This window comes from Balaenoptera acutorostrata, chromosome 10, assembly GCF_949987535.1.
Source record: "Balaenoptera acutorostrata chromosome 10, mBalAcu1.1, whole genome shotgun sequence".
NCBI lineage: Eukaryota > Metazoa > Chordata > Mammalia > Artiodactyla > Balaenopteridae > Balaenoptera > Balaenoptera acutorostrata.
Window position 1 is genome coordinate 105,272,147 of NC_080073.1, and position 15,157 is coordinate 105,287,303.

General features: G+C 51.2%; 1 protein-coding gene across 3 annotated transcripts in view; it reads left to right on the forward strand.

Annotated features, from left to right (window-relative positions):
- Positions 1-15,157, forward strand: part of SLC22A23 (solute carrier family 22 member 23) — a 154,169-nt gene that overhangs the window by 133,485 nt on the left and 5,527 nt on the right. For 2 of the 3 annotated variants that reach the window (XR_009009551.1, XM_057555145.1), the window contains exons 7-10: positions 1,387-1,619; positions 3,168-3,200; positions 3,323-3,346; positions 4,342-4,465. Coding sequence is in view for 2 of the 3 variants with exons in the window: in XM_057555145.1 (XP_057411128.1) it covers positions 1,387-1,619; positions 3,168-3,200; positions 3,323-3,346; positions 4,342-4,465 (414 nt within the window). In the remaining variant the exon portion in view is untranslated. The remainder of the gene's footprint in view (positions 1-1,386; positions 1,620-3,167; positions 3,201-3,322; positions 3,347-4,341; positions 4,466-15,157) is intronic. The other variant, XM_057555146.1, reaches the window with a different exon arrangement.

Sequence of the window (15,157 nt, forward strand, 5' to 3'; positions counted from 1 at the left end):
CCCCCAACTGCTCCTATCACAGCAGCTCCATTTAATCAGCTCTCAGGATTGGGGTCCCAGGTTAAATAATTTGGGGGAGGATATGAAACATGCCAGCACCAAAGCAGTGGCAGAGCCCGGATCTGACTGACACCTCGTCCTGCAGCCGAGTGGCCGAGCGGCCGAGGCCCAGGCCGGGGAAGGGCAGCGGCGCCGCACGCCGGGTCGGGGCCGAGCCCTCAGGCCTGTGTCTGCACAGAGTCGGCTCCAGCCCGGCCTCCCGCTGCCCAGTCTCAGGCAGACGCCGGCTGGGCTAGTGGGACCGTGTACAGTGGGGTCACCTCTCCAACGTCTATTTTGGAAAAAACACAGATGTCGACATAGACAAGATGGGGAGTTTCCACCCTAATGATCCTTGTTTTGGGGGAGGGGGAGCCCGTCTCTCCGGCTTTGTTGTGGCCGGAGGACGTCCTTCCACCAGAACAACAAGGTGGGAGGCCCGCCCTGAGACCAGGAGCCCCGCCGAACTCACACCTGTTAGGCTGTCCAGCGTGGCCCGGGGGAGCGGGGTCTGCCTGTCCCCAAGGGGAAACGCATGGGTTTGGCGGAGGGCGGCTCCCTCCGGCAGGGCCGGGTCTGTAGTTGACCTTGGTGCGTCCTCAAGGTCTGCTGAAAGCAGGGAGGGAGGCTGGGAGAGAAGGGCGTTCAGCTCAGGGACGGATGCAGGCGCTCGCAGGGAACACGACACATCTTTATTCCCGTTCCCAGAGTGCACATCCGTCTTGGCGGCTGGGACACACGTTTCCCTGCAGGTTTTTGTGACCCTGTGGGGCAGGAGGGGGCTGAACCCAGGGCCGGGGGTTGGGAAACGGTAAATTAAGCGTTGAACAGCCTCCAAGACCAGGTGTCCTCACCGGCCTGACCCCTCCTGCTCCTCCAGGCCTCGTGCGCCGCGAGTAGCAGCGAGAGGGGCTTGAGGAGCCAGTGCTCGGGGCAGATCCCCGAGTTTCCAGAGCCCCGGCAGAGGCAGAGGAGGGGTAGACGGGCGGTGCGTCTTAGAGCTCGTGCTCACCCGCTGCGCTGTCAGCCTGTCTGCCCGCCTGGAAAGTGGGTCTGACGGGCCCCCTCGGTGCCCACGCTGCGGGGTCAAACGCAGGGACCCTGGGGGTGTCTGCCTCACACCCGGATCCCGTGAGAGACGGCGTTTGAGCAGAGGGTCTCCCTGCGTTTACGCCCACGCCCTGCGTACGGCCACGGCAGGCAGGTGACCACGCGCATCCCTCCCCCGAAGTCCTCTCTGACGTGCGTTCCCCGCCACCTTCCGAGTGGCTGCTCTGCCCCTGGACGCGGCGCGGTGTGCCCCGCCCCCGCTGGGAGGTGGTGGCCTCAGGCACTGTGTCCCCGCAGGCTGACCGGCTTCGGGATCCACCACTGCTTCGCACGCAGCATGATGGGCCACGAGGTGAAGGTGCCGCTGCTCGAGAACTTCTACGCCGACTACTACACGGCGGCCGGCATCGCCCTGGCCTCCTGCCTGGCCGTGTGCCCGGCGGTGCGGGTCCTGGGGCGCCGCGGGGGCCTGCTGCTCTTCATGATCCTCACGGCCCTGGCCTCGCTCCTGCAGCTCGGGCTGCTCAACCGTGAGTGGGCCCGGCGCCCTGGGCGGGCGGGGGCAGGGCCTGGCGTGCCGGAGCGGCACCCCAGAGCCCTGGGTGCGTGGGCAGCCCGAGGTGTCCTCCCGCTTCGGGAAGGACGAGCTTTCACTGGAACGCGTGCGTGGGGTCCCCCCTCCTCCCGCCCGACCCCAAGGCCTCCCGGGGCCCTCACGGTCCTGCTGGACGTGATGACCCCACTGGGGGCCAGGCTCTCCCGCTGTGATCCGTCACATGAGAAGGAACGAAGGACTTTTTCCTCATGTGAAGTCAAGGGCGAGATAAATACATTTTGACACCCTTTCACTGGGTCACTGCTCTTGAGCACGTGTTTCCAAGTTCCTCAGCTGCTCTCGGGGCCAGAGAGTTTCTCACTAAGCGTTAGAAGTAATTTAAAGAAAAGCTAGCCAATCGTGTAGCCCACCCAACTCTACGAGGCAAGCTCAGTGCAGCTCCTGGTGAATGAAAGCCCTCGCCACGGGGACGAGCCGCAGGGCATCTGACCGCCTGGGGCGAGGCGGGAGTGAGCCGGGCGGCTGAGCCTTCTCGCCCAGGACCGTGCCCCGCAGTGGACTCAGGCGCCGCGGGGAACACATGGCTCTGAGGGCTGCCCTCCCCCTTGAGCTGTCAGAGCTCGATCAGCGCTGCTGAGAAAGTCAGAAGCCTGCAGTAGTCTTTCAGGTCTGCGTGACGTCCCGGTGGGGAGGGAGTATCCAGAACAGAAAGAAGAGAAAGAGAAAACTGAGGACTTTCTCAGCCTTGTTGTGCAAACTGGATTCTAGAATAGCCAGTGTCAGACTCAGGAGCAGTTTTCTGACTTGGGCAAGTTCACGTGCGTTCCACACCTTGCTGGGAGACTGGTCTCATTTTCAGCCGTGACGACATGGGGTGTGTCCCCTCGTGGGGCCGCCCAAGCTGCCCTTCGGGGAGTCTTCTGCAGCTCCCGCCGGTTGGGCAGACGTGCAGGGCCACGGCAGCCCCGGGGCTCACAGCCGCCCTCTTAGTCCCTGAGCCGGGACGCCCAGGAGACCAGGCACCGTGGGGACCAGGCTGGGAGGGCATAGTGATGCTGTCTGCCGGGTCTGCCCACAGCACTTGGTGCCCCGAGCACAGACCAGCAGTGACTTGAGTAACTTTGGACATGGCGAGATTCCCCCTTTGGCTTGAGGGTGGGCGCTGCGCGAGGGCCCCTGCTCTCAGGAGCTGGCGTCCTTCCCAGGTTACGAGGCCAGAGGGGCCCAGCCCTCCCTTCCGAACAGAAGGAGCTCCGTTTGGTCAAATGCCAGCCCTGATGCCCTGGACCCTCCCCCACGTCTGCGCCACGTCCCTCCTGCTCTCTGGCCCCTGGCGGTGTCAGCTGGGGTCCCCGAGTGGGCCTGGCGGGCTGGCTGCAAGGCCACCCCCACTGGTCCCGGAGGGGGCTTGCTTAGAAACCAGTCACGTGGAAGCACGCGGTGGTAACTTCCGTCCGACCTGCTCTCTTTCTCCCCTCCCTGCCCGCCTTCCTCCTCATCTGCCGCCGTTTCTGCGGTCCAGTGATCGGAAAATACAGCCAGCATCCAGACTCAGGTGAGCCGGAACGCACGTGCAGCACCGTTGTCTTTTTTATTGCACCTGCAGGGCGTTCTCACAAAGACTCACAGACCTGTGGTTTCCCTTTCCTCTCTCTCCCCTCCCCCTTTCACCCCAAGAGTTGCAGCTGAAGTTGGCCGTAGGTTGGACACTACACGCATCCACTTGTCCTCTCTGCCTGTTGCGCCTCTAGAAAGTCGGGCCGCCCCCCCGCCCCCTTTGTGCCCGGCTTGCACGCTGCCCTCGCCCTTGCCCCTTGCACCAGTGGCCAGCACAGCCCAGCAGCCTCCACGGTGATGCAGGGCCTTGGGGACAGGCCTGGGCTGGGCCACACGGCCCTGGGGGTCTGGCTGACCACGCTGCCAGGGGAAGCAGCCGTCCCTGCCTGTGAGCGACACAAGCCCGCTGCTCTCGGCCTCTGGGACGGCATAGCCGCTGCCCCACACGCGACCCTGCTGCGCACATGTGCCTGGCCTGACCGAGCCCATGCCACCAGGGCTCCCAGTGCAGCCTTGTGGGGAACTGGGCTGCGCCCCAAATGTGGGACCCCAGCGGCTTGCTGTGCCCTCCTAGCGCCACCTGGGGGTGAGGTCAGACCCGGTGCCACTGGCAAGGTGCTCAAGTTGGTCCAGCTCGTTCCCTCCAGGCCCATAAGTTCTCCTCTTGGGGTTGAGTTCTCGTTCCCCTCAGTCAAGCCTGGGCTGCCCTGTCCCTTGTATTGGACTGGTCAGGCCTGAGGCCAGGATGGCCAGGCTCTCTGGAACCAGAGACCTTTCTCTGGAGCCGAGCCGGAAGGCTGGATAGGAGGGCGTTGCCGTAGCATCGGGGAGACCACCAGCCTCCCTCCCTGCCGGCCGCTCGAGGCTACGGCGTCCGGCAGAGTCAGCCTGAGCCCCACGTTTTAGACCCGCAGGGACTCCCGGGGGACCCGACAAAGGCTCCTGCCAGAAGGGCTCTGACCTCCCACCCCAGGACATGCTGCTGCACCCCCCGGGTCTGCACCTCAAACCGGGCAGAGGGGAGGAGGGAAGACCCTTCGTCGGCCCCAGGCCGCCCTCCGCCCCGCTCCCCTGCTCCCTCCGCCCCCAGCTGCCTCCCTCCCCTCCGCCCCCCTCACCACCCCCTGGTTCTCCCCCAGGAATGAGCGACAGTGTCAAGGACAAGTTCTCCATCACCTTCTCCATCGTGGGCATGTTCGCCTCCCATGCAGTGGGGAACCTCAGCGTGTTCTTCTGTGCAGAGATCACTCCCACAGTAATAAGGTGCGTGGCGGGCCGCCGTGCAGGGGCGTGTTTCTTCTGAGGACACGGGGGGCGGGGCTTCCCGTCTGGCAGGGCTCCCGGCGAATGAACCACCAGCTCTGCTCTGGCCTCCGGACGAGCTGCGGCCCGTGCTGGGCGTCAGCTCCCAGACCGCTGTTCCGCCCTGGCCCCCAGGGAACCCGGAGTCAGGTGAGGGCTGGACCCGGGGTCCCGTCCAGGCAGCTGGAGGGAGGGGGAGCGTTGAGCGTTGCACAAGCAGCACGGCAGGGCCTGGAAAAGGAGTGGAGTGGGAGGCCACTGGATTTACGCCTGTGTTCCAACCCAAACGCCGTCCACTCTCCTCGGAGGACTCAGGAAACTCTGTTTCACATACAAAGCAGAGTAGAAAGGGCCTTGGTTTTCTACTGGCCTGAGAGGCCAATGTCTCAAGTCCAAAGAAAGGCGCCGCAGAGAAAGCCCAGCAAGTTACATCACTGATTTGTTTGACAAATATTTGTTAAGAACCCCCCGTGTGTCCGGCAGAGGCCGAGTGTGCAGCCCGGCCCCCAGGAGTCCGTGGTGGGTCCGGTGTCTGAAAGGCAGGGTGACCCGCACTCAGCTGCCTTTGCTCTCCGGGTGGGGGGGGTCTGCTCCGTCCGGCGCCGTCCGGACAGCGGTACGCGGGCGGGCACCCCCTCTGGTGCTGTCGAGGTTACGGCGGCACGGAAGGGTTTCCTTTTGTAAAGGGCATCCCCTCCCTGCCGTCTCGCTGTCTTCCCGGTAGCAACTGTTGTGACTTTCGGTCGAGCTCCTGAGCTTGGTGTGGGAACGCCATGAGCTTGCCCAGTGCGCACGCTCTATTAAAGCGTAACTGGGAGTGTGGCAGTTAATCGGCTGTGGGCTACCGCCCAGAAGCCAGCACGACGGCACCGTTCCCTCCTCCCTTTCCCACGTGGGCGACAAGCAGGGGCCAGTCCCATCCCGGCAGGACGCCCGGACTGACCACCTGGCCTCGGTGCCGGGCTCCGGGAGGAGGCCACGTCTGCAGGCGTCACGCTGACGCAGCATTTTCACTGGCCTCGCTCTGATTCATCCTCCTGGATTCTTACATACGCACGCCACGCCTCAAGGCTGCCCCATACCCGGGGAATAAAATGCCAGGGAATTGTGCATTTAAGAAGAAGCAAGCCAATGCAAGTAATTCACCCGGGTTCAACCCTCTGACATGGGAAGTGAGCCTGGAGCTCATTTCATGCGGGGACGTTGCAAAGCGCCCCAGGCGGACAGCAGCCCCTCGGTGTCTTTCTTTACCCGGTTAATGTCCTTCCTTTACCAAGGAGCCCAGCAAGGAGGACTCTTTCAGGAGACCAGAAGTCGAGGTCAGACCTTTGCGTGGTGTATCTTTTTCTGGGGGTGGCCATCCTCCCCTCCAGCAGTCGGCAGACCTCGTTAATCATCGTTAGATTTTGCTGAAAAAAGCTAAACAAGCTAAACTGAAGGAAATGCAGTATCCTTTTCCTCTCTGAGGCAAACCTGAAAAGATTAATTTGGGGATAGAAAATGTTCTCGGGGTCAGCTTGCCAGGATGACAAACTAGAAAACATGTTCACTTGACCCTAGGTGATGCGTTTCTAGTTGCAGAGGAAGGAGATGAGGTCCGGGGGGGTCTCCTGCTGGGGACAGAAGGCTCTCTGGTGTTGCCGGCGAGTCACTCCCTGCGGGACACCCCTCGTCCCGGCCCTTCCTTCCATGTCCGCCCAGGGACAGTCCCGCGGAGTCGCTGGGAGGAAGTGGACTTCCTGCCCTCCCCCGACTTCTCACGGGTGAGCCAGCAGGAGCTGGGAGGGCCGCCCAGGTCTGCGAGCTTCACGTTGCCTAGTGCAAAACTAGCCTTTTCTACAACACGGTGTTAAAAACACACCCTCTGAACAAGGACAGTAGCGAAGGTTAGGGGTTAGCTAACAAGAAGCAAAGAGGAGGGTAAGAACTCCTTTGCACAGAGCCCGGGGGACGTCGGCTGTCCACGCATGACAGCGGTCCGGCGCGCCCACCCAGATGCTGACAGCGCCCTCCCCGTGGCCTGCAGCTACAGCAGGTGCTTCTCGGCACCCTCCCCTTGGGCCTCGGCGGTAACGGGGGGCCCGGCTGGTGTAGGGGCAGCTGGTGGCTTTGGTGTGGCAGGCCCAGTGTCACCTGGAAGCTGCAGGCGGGTCCCTGAGGCCTCGCTGTCTCCGTGTGCCCTCACAAAGCGGGGAGGGGGGGGGGCAGGCGCTGGTGGCAGGGACGCATCCCTCACCTCCCGACACCTCCTCAGGCTCCCTGAGCGCCGGGGCCCAGCTGCGGGGTATTTCTTCCTTTTTTATTGAGATATAGTTGATATACAGTATATGTTTCAGGTGTACAACATAATGATTCACAATTTTTGAAGGTTATTATATATTAACGGTAAATTATAAAATACTGGCTATAGTCCCCATGTTGTACAATACATCCTCGTAGCTTGTTTCATACCTAATAGTTCGTACCTCTCACCCTCTACCCCTATATCGCCCCTCCCTGCTTCCCACTCCCCACTGGTAACCACTAACTAGTTTGTTCTCTGTATCTGTGAGTCTGTTTCCTTTTTGTTGTTCCCTAGTTTGTTGTATTTTTTAGATTCCAAATATAAGTGGTATCATACAGTATTTGTCTTTCCCTGACTTGTTTCATTTAGCATAATGCCCTCCAAGTCTATCCATGTTGCAAATGGCAAAATTTCATTCTTTTTGATGGCTGAGTAATATTCCACTACATATGTATACCACATCTTCTTTGTCAATAGACCTTTAGGTTGCTTCCATGTCTTGGCTATTGTAAATAATACTGCTACGAACACAGAGGTGCATGTATCTTTTTGAATTAGTATCTTCAGTTTTTTTGGATGTATGCCCAAAAGTGGAATTACTGGATCATATGGTAGTTCTATTTTTAGTTTTTTGAGAAACCTCCATACTGGTTTCCATAGTGGCTGCACCATTTCACATTCCCACCAACAGTGTACGAGGGTTCTCTTTTCTCCATATCCTCGTCAACATGTGTTACCTGTGTTCTTTTTGATGACGGCCATTCTGACAGGTATGAGGTGATACCTCATTGTGGTTTTGATTTGCATCCCTGATGACTAGCAGTGTTGAACATCTTTTCATGTGCCTATTGCCCACCTGCATTTCTTCTTTGGAAAAACGCCTATTCAGTTCTTCTGCCGTTGTTTCAGTCGGGGTTTTGTTTGTTTTTGATGTTGAGTTGTATGAGCTGTTTATATATTTTGGATGTCAACCCCTTATTGGTCACATCATTTGCAAATAGGGTCTGCCATTCAGTAGGTTGTCTTTTCATTTTGTCGATGGTTTCCTTTACTGTGCAAAATCTTTAACTTTAAAAAGTTAATGAGGTCCCATTTGTTTATTTTTGCTTTTGTTTTCTTTGCCTGAGGAGACGAGCCACTTCACCTCCTGACCCCTCCTCACCCGCTCCCTGGCTGCGCACCCCCTTCTCTGGCTGAGCTCTTCCCTCCCCTCAGGTGCCCACCCCTTCCTCCAAGCATCTTCCTTCCGGAGACCTTCCTTCTGGCTCCTCTCTGTGCCCACCCCCAATGGACCCCACCCGCTGTCACTGCTCCAGACACGCCTCAGGAACGGGCACCAGGGACAAAGATGGCCTGTGTGTCACGTGACACGAGGGGTCGTTTAGCTCGTTTTAAAATTTGCATCATATATATATATATAAATGTTTATAACACACACTCAATGAGTGACCACAGGCCGAGGAGATGATGGGTAGGCCTCACCGTCAAACAGCAGGAGGGGGACAGACAGGACAGGGGACAGCCAAAGCACACAGGACGCATCCCCCCACAGCCCCAGACTCGGGCCTTTAGCAGGCAGGGAACCTGCGTTCCTGGGTGGCCTTGGGCACGTCCTTCAGCTGGGCTCATCTCTGCCCCAAAACAAGACAAGTCATGACGGCCTTCTCGTGGGGGGACCGGTGGGGGACAGACTGTACACAGAGGGTCTGGCCGCAGTAAGTGACAACTGGTGGTGTTAATTATTCCTACCTGAATATTTTTGGCAGTGACATTTATTTCTGTAAAGATCAGCAGAAATATTTGTTCATCCTTGACTTCACAGAAAGGTAGTCAAGACAAATTAAGTAATACAGAGAAGGAAGTGGAAAACAGGACATTTGTTTTCTGTGTTCAAGACGCTGGTATTAACATGGTTAAAAGAATGATTTGAAGATTCTTTTTTTTGTTGTTTTTGGTTTTTTGTTGTTTATTTTTCTTTTTTTTTTTTCCTTCATTCTTTTTATTTTTTTCTGAAGATTCCAGAATTTTTAAGTCAAGCTTGCTACTTCTAAGAAGTCTGCCTGTATACCTATCTTTCTATCCTCAAAGTAACTTAGGTATTATTACTAGTAAAATAAAGACAACCAGTAAAAGCCTTTGAGCTCCGAAAGCACAAGAAGGCAACCTTGCTCCAGGTTCTCCTTTATCTGCAAATCGAGGCGGCTGTTCTCCTGTTTAAACCTAAGCGTGTGCTGCCCTCTCGTGACAACCTGGAGAAAAGCAGAAAATGTACAGAGTCAGCATTTGCGGGGAGAAAGATGAAGTTAGCACCTGAGAACCAAGCACGCAATGATCCCATGCTCTAAACTGAGATTTCTAAAAGAAACACAGATCAAAAAATGGAATACCAGATTCTGCCACAGTTGTTCCTAATCTTATTAATTTCAAGGTCTCCTTGATAGAAAACCAACAGAAAATTGCTTTTGTGGAAAAAAATACATAAGGCTATATTGCATATTACATATGCATGTGTACATGTATTGCATGTTATATATATGCATCTGTAGATATGTCGGTACTTTTTAAAAACAAGTCATCGAACCCTACCATAAATCAAATACGTCCCATCTCATTTGACGTGACTTGCTACCATGACATAGTTCACCTGGACTCTGAGGGGATGCCAGCTCCTTGCTCAGGAATTCCTCGTGGGCTGTGCACTCACGTCCCTGTGCACTAACCACGTGAGCACTTTACTGCTCTGAGCGGGGAAGCCTCTCTCATGCTCATCAGCGCCACCCCACTCAAGTCACAGGAAGGTCAGGCAGACACGTGGGCAGTTTTGTTTTGGTTTTTTTTTTTAATAAATTTTATTTATTTATTTATTTATTTTTGGCTGTGTTGGGTCTTCGTTGCTGCAAGCGGGCTTTCTCTAGTTGCAGTGAGCAGGGGCTGCTCTTCATTGCAGTGCACAGGCTTCTCATTGTGGTGGCTTCTCTTGTTGCTGAGCTCGGGATCTAGGCACACAGGCTTCAGTAGTTGTGGCACGAGGGCTCAGTAGTTGTGGCTCGCGGGCTCTAGAGCGCAGGCTCAGTAGTTGTGGTGCACGGGCTTAGTTGCTCCGCGGCATGTGGGATCTTCCCGGACCAGGGCTCGAACCTGTGTCCCCTGCGTTGGCAGGCGGATTCTTAGCCACTGCGCCACCAGGGAAGTCCCATGTGGGCAGTTTTAGAGGAAATGATGTCTCACTGGTATCAAAGGCCCGTGAAACACATCCTTTATTTCCGGTGCCCCATATAATTCCTTGCAGCCTCCTGTGGCTTCCTGGAGTGGCCAGACTCACAAGGACTGAAGAGCTATTTCAGGTGCTCGTTTATTCACCTTCCAGGTGGAGTCAGTCACACTGCTCTTTGTAAGGGTCATCATATTCACTCTGCCCCATTCACTGGGACAGTGGCCCTCTTGCCGAGGAACCAGGGTGATCTGATCTGCAGCATCTCAACATTTATGAAGCACAGTGTATGCCATGGATGTTCCAGAAAAGAATCCTTGACTGTCTTTTCTCCATTGTACATTCTTGGCTCGTTTGTCAGAGATTAATTGACCATAAGAGCGTGGGTTTATTTCTGGGCTCTCTATTCTGTTTCACTGATCTATGTGTCTGTTTTTGTGCCAGTACCATACTGTTTTGATTACTGTAGCCTTGTAGTATAGTCTGAAGTCAGGGAGTGTGGTTCTTCCAGCTCTGTTCTTCTTCCTCAAGATTGTTTTGGCTATTTAGGGTCTCCTGCGTTTCCATTAAATTTTTTAAATTATTTGTTCTAGTTCTGTGAAAAATGTCATGGGTATTTTGATAGGCATTGCATTGAATCTGTAGATTGTCTTGGATAGTATGGTCATTTTGACAATATTAATTCTCCCAATCCAAGAACACGATATATCTTTCCGTCTCTTTTTGTCATTTTCAATTTCTTTCATCAGTGACTTAGTTTTCTGAGTAGGTTTATTCCTAAGTATTTTATTCTCTTTGTTGCAATGGTATATGAGATTGTTTCCTTAATTTCTCTTTCTGATAGTTCATTGTTAATGTATAGAAATGCAACATATTTCTGTATATTATATATCTTGCAACTTTACCAAATTCATTGATGAGCTCCATAGTTTTCTAGTGACATCTTTAGGATTTTCTATATATATTTATAGTATCATGTCATCCACAAACAGTGACAGTTTTACTTCTTCCTTTCCAATTTGGATTCTTTTTATTTCTTTTTCTTCTCTGAGTGCTGTGGCTAGGATTTCCAAAACTATATTGAATAAAAGTGGCAAGACTGGGTATCTTTGTCTTGTTCCTGATCTTACAGGAAATGCTTTCAGCTTTTCATTGTTGTGTATGATGCTAGCTGTGGGTTTGTCATATATGGCCTTTACTATGTTGAGGTTGGTTCCCTCTGTGCCCACTTTCTGGAGAGTTTTTATCATAAATCAGTGTTGAGTTTTGTCAAAAGCTTTTTCTGCATCTATGGAGATAATCATGTGGTTTTTATTCTTCAGTTTGTCAATGTGGTGTATCACACTGACTTGCAGATATGGAAAACCCTTGCATCCCTGGGATAAATCCCACTTGATTGTGGTGTATGATCCTTTTAATGTATTGTTCGATTTGGTTTGTTAACGTTTTGCTGAGGATTTTTGCATCTATGTTAATCAGCAGCCTATAACTTTGTGATATTTTTGTCTGGTTTTGGTATCAGGGTGATGGTGGCCTCACAGAATGAATTTGGAAGTGTTCCTTCCTCTGCAATTTTTTTGAAATAGTTTGAGGAGGATGGGGGTTAGCTCTTCTCTAAATGTTTGGTAGAAATCACCTGTGAAGCCATCTAGTCCTGCACTTGTTTGTGTTTTGGGAGGGTTTTTTTTTGTTTTTTTTTAAATTAATTTATTTATTTATGGCTGTGTTGGGTCTTCGTTTCTGTGCGAGGGCTTTCTCCAGTTGCGGCAAGCAGGGACCACTCTTCATCGCGGTGCGCGGGCCTCTCGCTATCGCGGCCTCTCTTGTTGCGGAGCACAGGCTCCAGATGCGCAGGCTCAGTAATTGTGGCTCACGGGCCTAGTTGCTCCGCGGCATGTGGGATCTTCCCAGACCAGGGCTCGAACCCGTGTCCCCTGCATTGGCAGGCAGATTCTCAACCACTGCGCCACCAGGGAAGCCCCGGGAGTTTTTAAATTACTGATTCAGTTTCATTACTGGTAACTGATCTGTTCATATTTTCTATTTCTTCCTGGTTCAGTCTTGGGAGATTGTACCTAAGAATTTGCCCATTTCTTCTAGCTTGACTATTATTATTGGCATATAGTTGTTCACAGCAGTCTCTTATGGTCCTTTGTATGTCTATGGTGTTGGCTGAAACTTCTTTATCATTTATGATTTTATTGATTTGGGCCCTCTCCCTTTTTTTCTTGATGAGTCTGGCTAAAGGTTTATCAATTTTGTTTATCTTTTCAAAGAACCAGCTTTTAGTTTCGTTGATCTTTTCTATTGTTTTTTTAGTCTATTTCATTTATTTCTGCTCTGATTTTTATGATTTCATTCCTTCTACTAACTTTGGGTTTTGTTTGTTCTTCTTTCTCTAGTTCCTTTAGGAGTACAGTTAGGTTGTTCATTTGAAATTTTTCTTATTTCCTGAGGTAAGCTTGTATCACTGTAAACTTACCTCTTAGAACTGCTTTTGCTGTGTCCCATAGGTTTTGAATTGTTTTCATTTTTATTTGTGTCTAGGTATGTTTTTGTTTCCTCTTTAATTTCTTCAGTGATCCATTGGTTTAGTTGCATATTGTTTAGCCTCCATGTGCTTGTGTTTTCTGCAGTTCTTTTCTTGTAGTTGATTTCTAGTATCATAGTTTTGTGGTCAGAAAAGCTGCTGGATATGATTTCAATTGTATTAAATTTCCTGAGGCTTGTTTTATGGCCTAGCATGTGATCTGTCCTGGACAATGTTCCATATGCACTTGGAAAGAATGTGTGTTCTGCTGCTTTCAGATGGAATGCTCTCTTTATATATATCAATTAAGTGCATCTGGTCTCGTGTGTCATTCAGGGTCAGTGTTTTTTTTTATTGATTTTCTGTCTGGATGATCTGTCCATTGATGTGAGTGGGCTGTTAAAGTCCCCTATTATTGTGTTACTGTCAATTTCTCCCTTTATGTCTGTTAACATATGCCTTATATATTGAGGTGCTCCTGTGTTGGGTGCATATATACTTACAATGGTTATATCTTCTTTTTGGATTGATAATTTTATCCATAATGTGGTGTCCTTCCTTGTCTTTTGTAACAGTTTATTTTAAAGTCTATTTTGTCTGATACGAGTATTGCTACTCCAGCTTTCTTTTGATGTCCATTTGCATGGAATAGCTTTTCCATCCCCCCACTTTCAGTCTGTGTGTGTCCCTAGGTCTGAAGTGGGTCTCTTGTAGACAGCATATATACGGGTCTTGTTTTTGTATCCATTCAGTGAGCCTGTCTTTTGGTTGGAGCACTTAGTCCATTTACATTCAAGGTAATTATAGATATGTATGTTCCAACTGCCATTTTGTTCATTGTTTTGGATTTGTTTTTGGAGGTCTTTATCCCCCTTTCTTCTTTTGTTTTTTCTCTTGTGATTTGATGATTATCTATCTATCTTTAGTGTTATGTTTGGATTCCTTTTTCTTCTTTATGTGTGTATCTATTACAGATTTTTGACTCGTGGTTGCCATGAGGCTTTTATATAGCAGTCTGTATATATGTGTGACTGTTTCAAGGTGCTGATCTCTTAATTTCAAATGTACTTTTAAAACTCTGCATTTGGGACTTCCCTGGTGGCGCAGTGGTCACGGGTTTGAGCCCTGGTCCAGGAAGATCCCACATGCCACGGAGCAACTAAGCCTGTGCGCCACAACTACTGAGCCTGCGAGCCTAGAGCCTGTGCTCCGCAACAAGAGAAGCCACCACGAGCCTGTGCACCGCAACGAAGAATAGCCCCTGCTCACTGCAACTAGAGAAAGCCTGCGTGCAGCAACGAAGACCCAATGCAGCCAAAAATAAATTTTTAAAAAACAAACAAAAACAAAACAAAAACCCTGCATTTGTACTCTTCTCCCCTCACAATGACTGTTTTTGACATCATATTTACATCTGATTGTTTTGTGCATCCCTTAACTGCTTATTGTGGATATAGATGATTTTACTACTTCTATCTTTTAACCTCCCTACTAGCTTTGTTTGTGGATGACTTCCTACCTTTACTATATGTTTGCCCTTACCACTTAGTTTTTTCATTTCATAGTTTTCTTGTTTCTAGTTGTGGCTGCTTATTTTTCTTCTAGAGAAGTCCCTTTAACATTTGTTGTAAAGCTGGTTTGGTGGTGCTGAACTCTTAGTTTTTGCTTGTCTGTAAAGCTTTGATCTCTCCATCAAATCTGAACGAGAGCCTTGCTGGGTATTCTTGGTTGTAGGTTTTGTCCCTTCATCATTTAAAATACATCATGCCATTCCCTTCTGGCCTGCAGTTTCCACTGGAAAAACCAGCTGATAGCCTTATGGGAGTTCCCTTGTATGTTATTTGTTGCTTTTCTCTTGCTGCTTTTAATATTCTATTTTTATTTTTTGGTATTTCAATTGCAGTGTGTCTTGGTGTGGTCCTCTTTGGGTTGATCCTGTTTGGGACTCTCTGTGCTTCCTGGACCTTGATGTCTGTTTCCTTTCCCAGGTTAAATAAGTCTTAAGTGGTTCTGTCTTCAAATATGTTCTGTGCCCCTTTCTCTCTCTCCTCCTTCTGGGACCCCTATAACACAAATATTAAGTGCGCTTGGTGTTGTCCCAGAGGTCTCTTACACTGCCCTCACTTCTTTTCATTCTTTCTTCTGTTCAGCAGTAGCAGTGACTCCCACTACCCTGTCTTCCAGCTCACTGATCCATTCCTCTGTATCACTTAGTCTACTGTTGACTCCTTCATTTCAATTACTGTCATCTTCATCTCTGTCTGGTTGTTCTTTATATTTTCTGACTCTTTGTTAAAAGCTCTTAACTCCTCGCTCTGTGCATCCATTCTTCTCCCGAGTTCTTTGATCATCTTTACGATCATTATTCTGGACTCTTTCTTGGGTAGACTATCTCCACTTCACTTGGTTGTTCTCCTGGGGTTTTATTTTGTTCCTTCATCTGCAGCATGTTCCTCTGCCACCTCATCTTGTCTGAGTTGCTATTTGTATATTACGTATGTGGTGGGTTACGTTTCTCGACCTCAGCGAGGTGGCCCTGTGTAGGAGACATCTTATGCATCCCAGCAGCACGCTCCCCCTCATCACCCAAGCTGTACGCTCTAGGGATGCCCCCATGAGGGCTGCGTG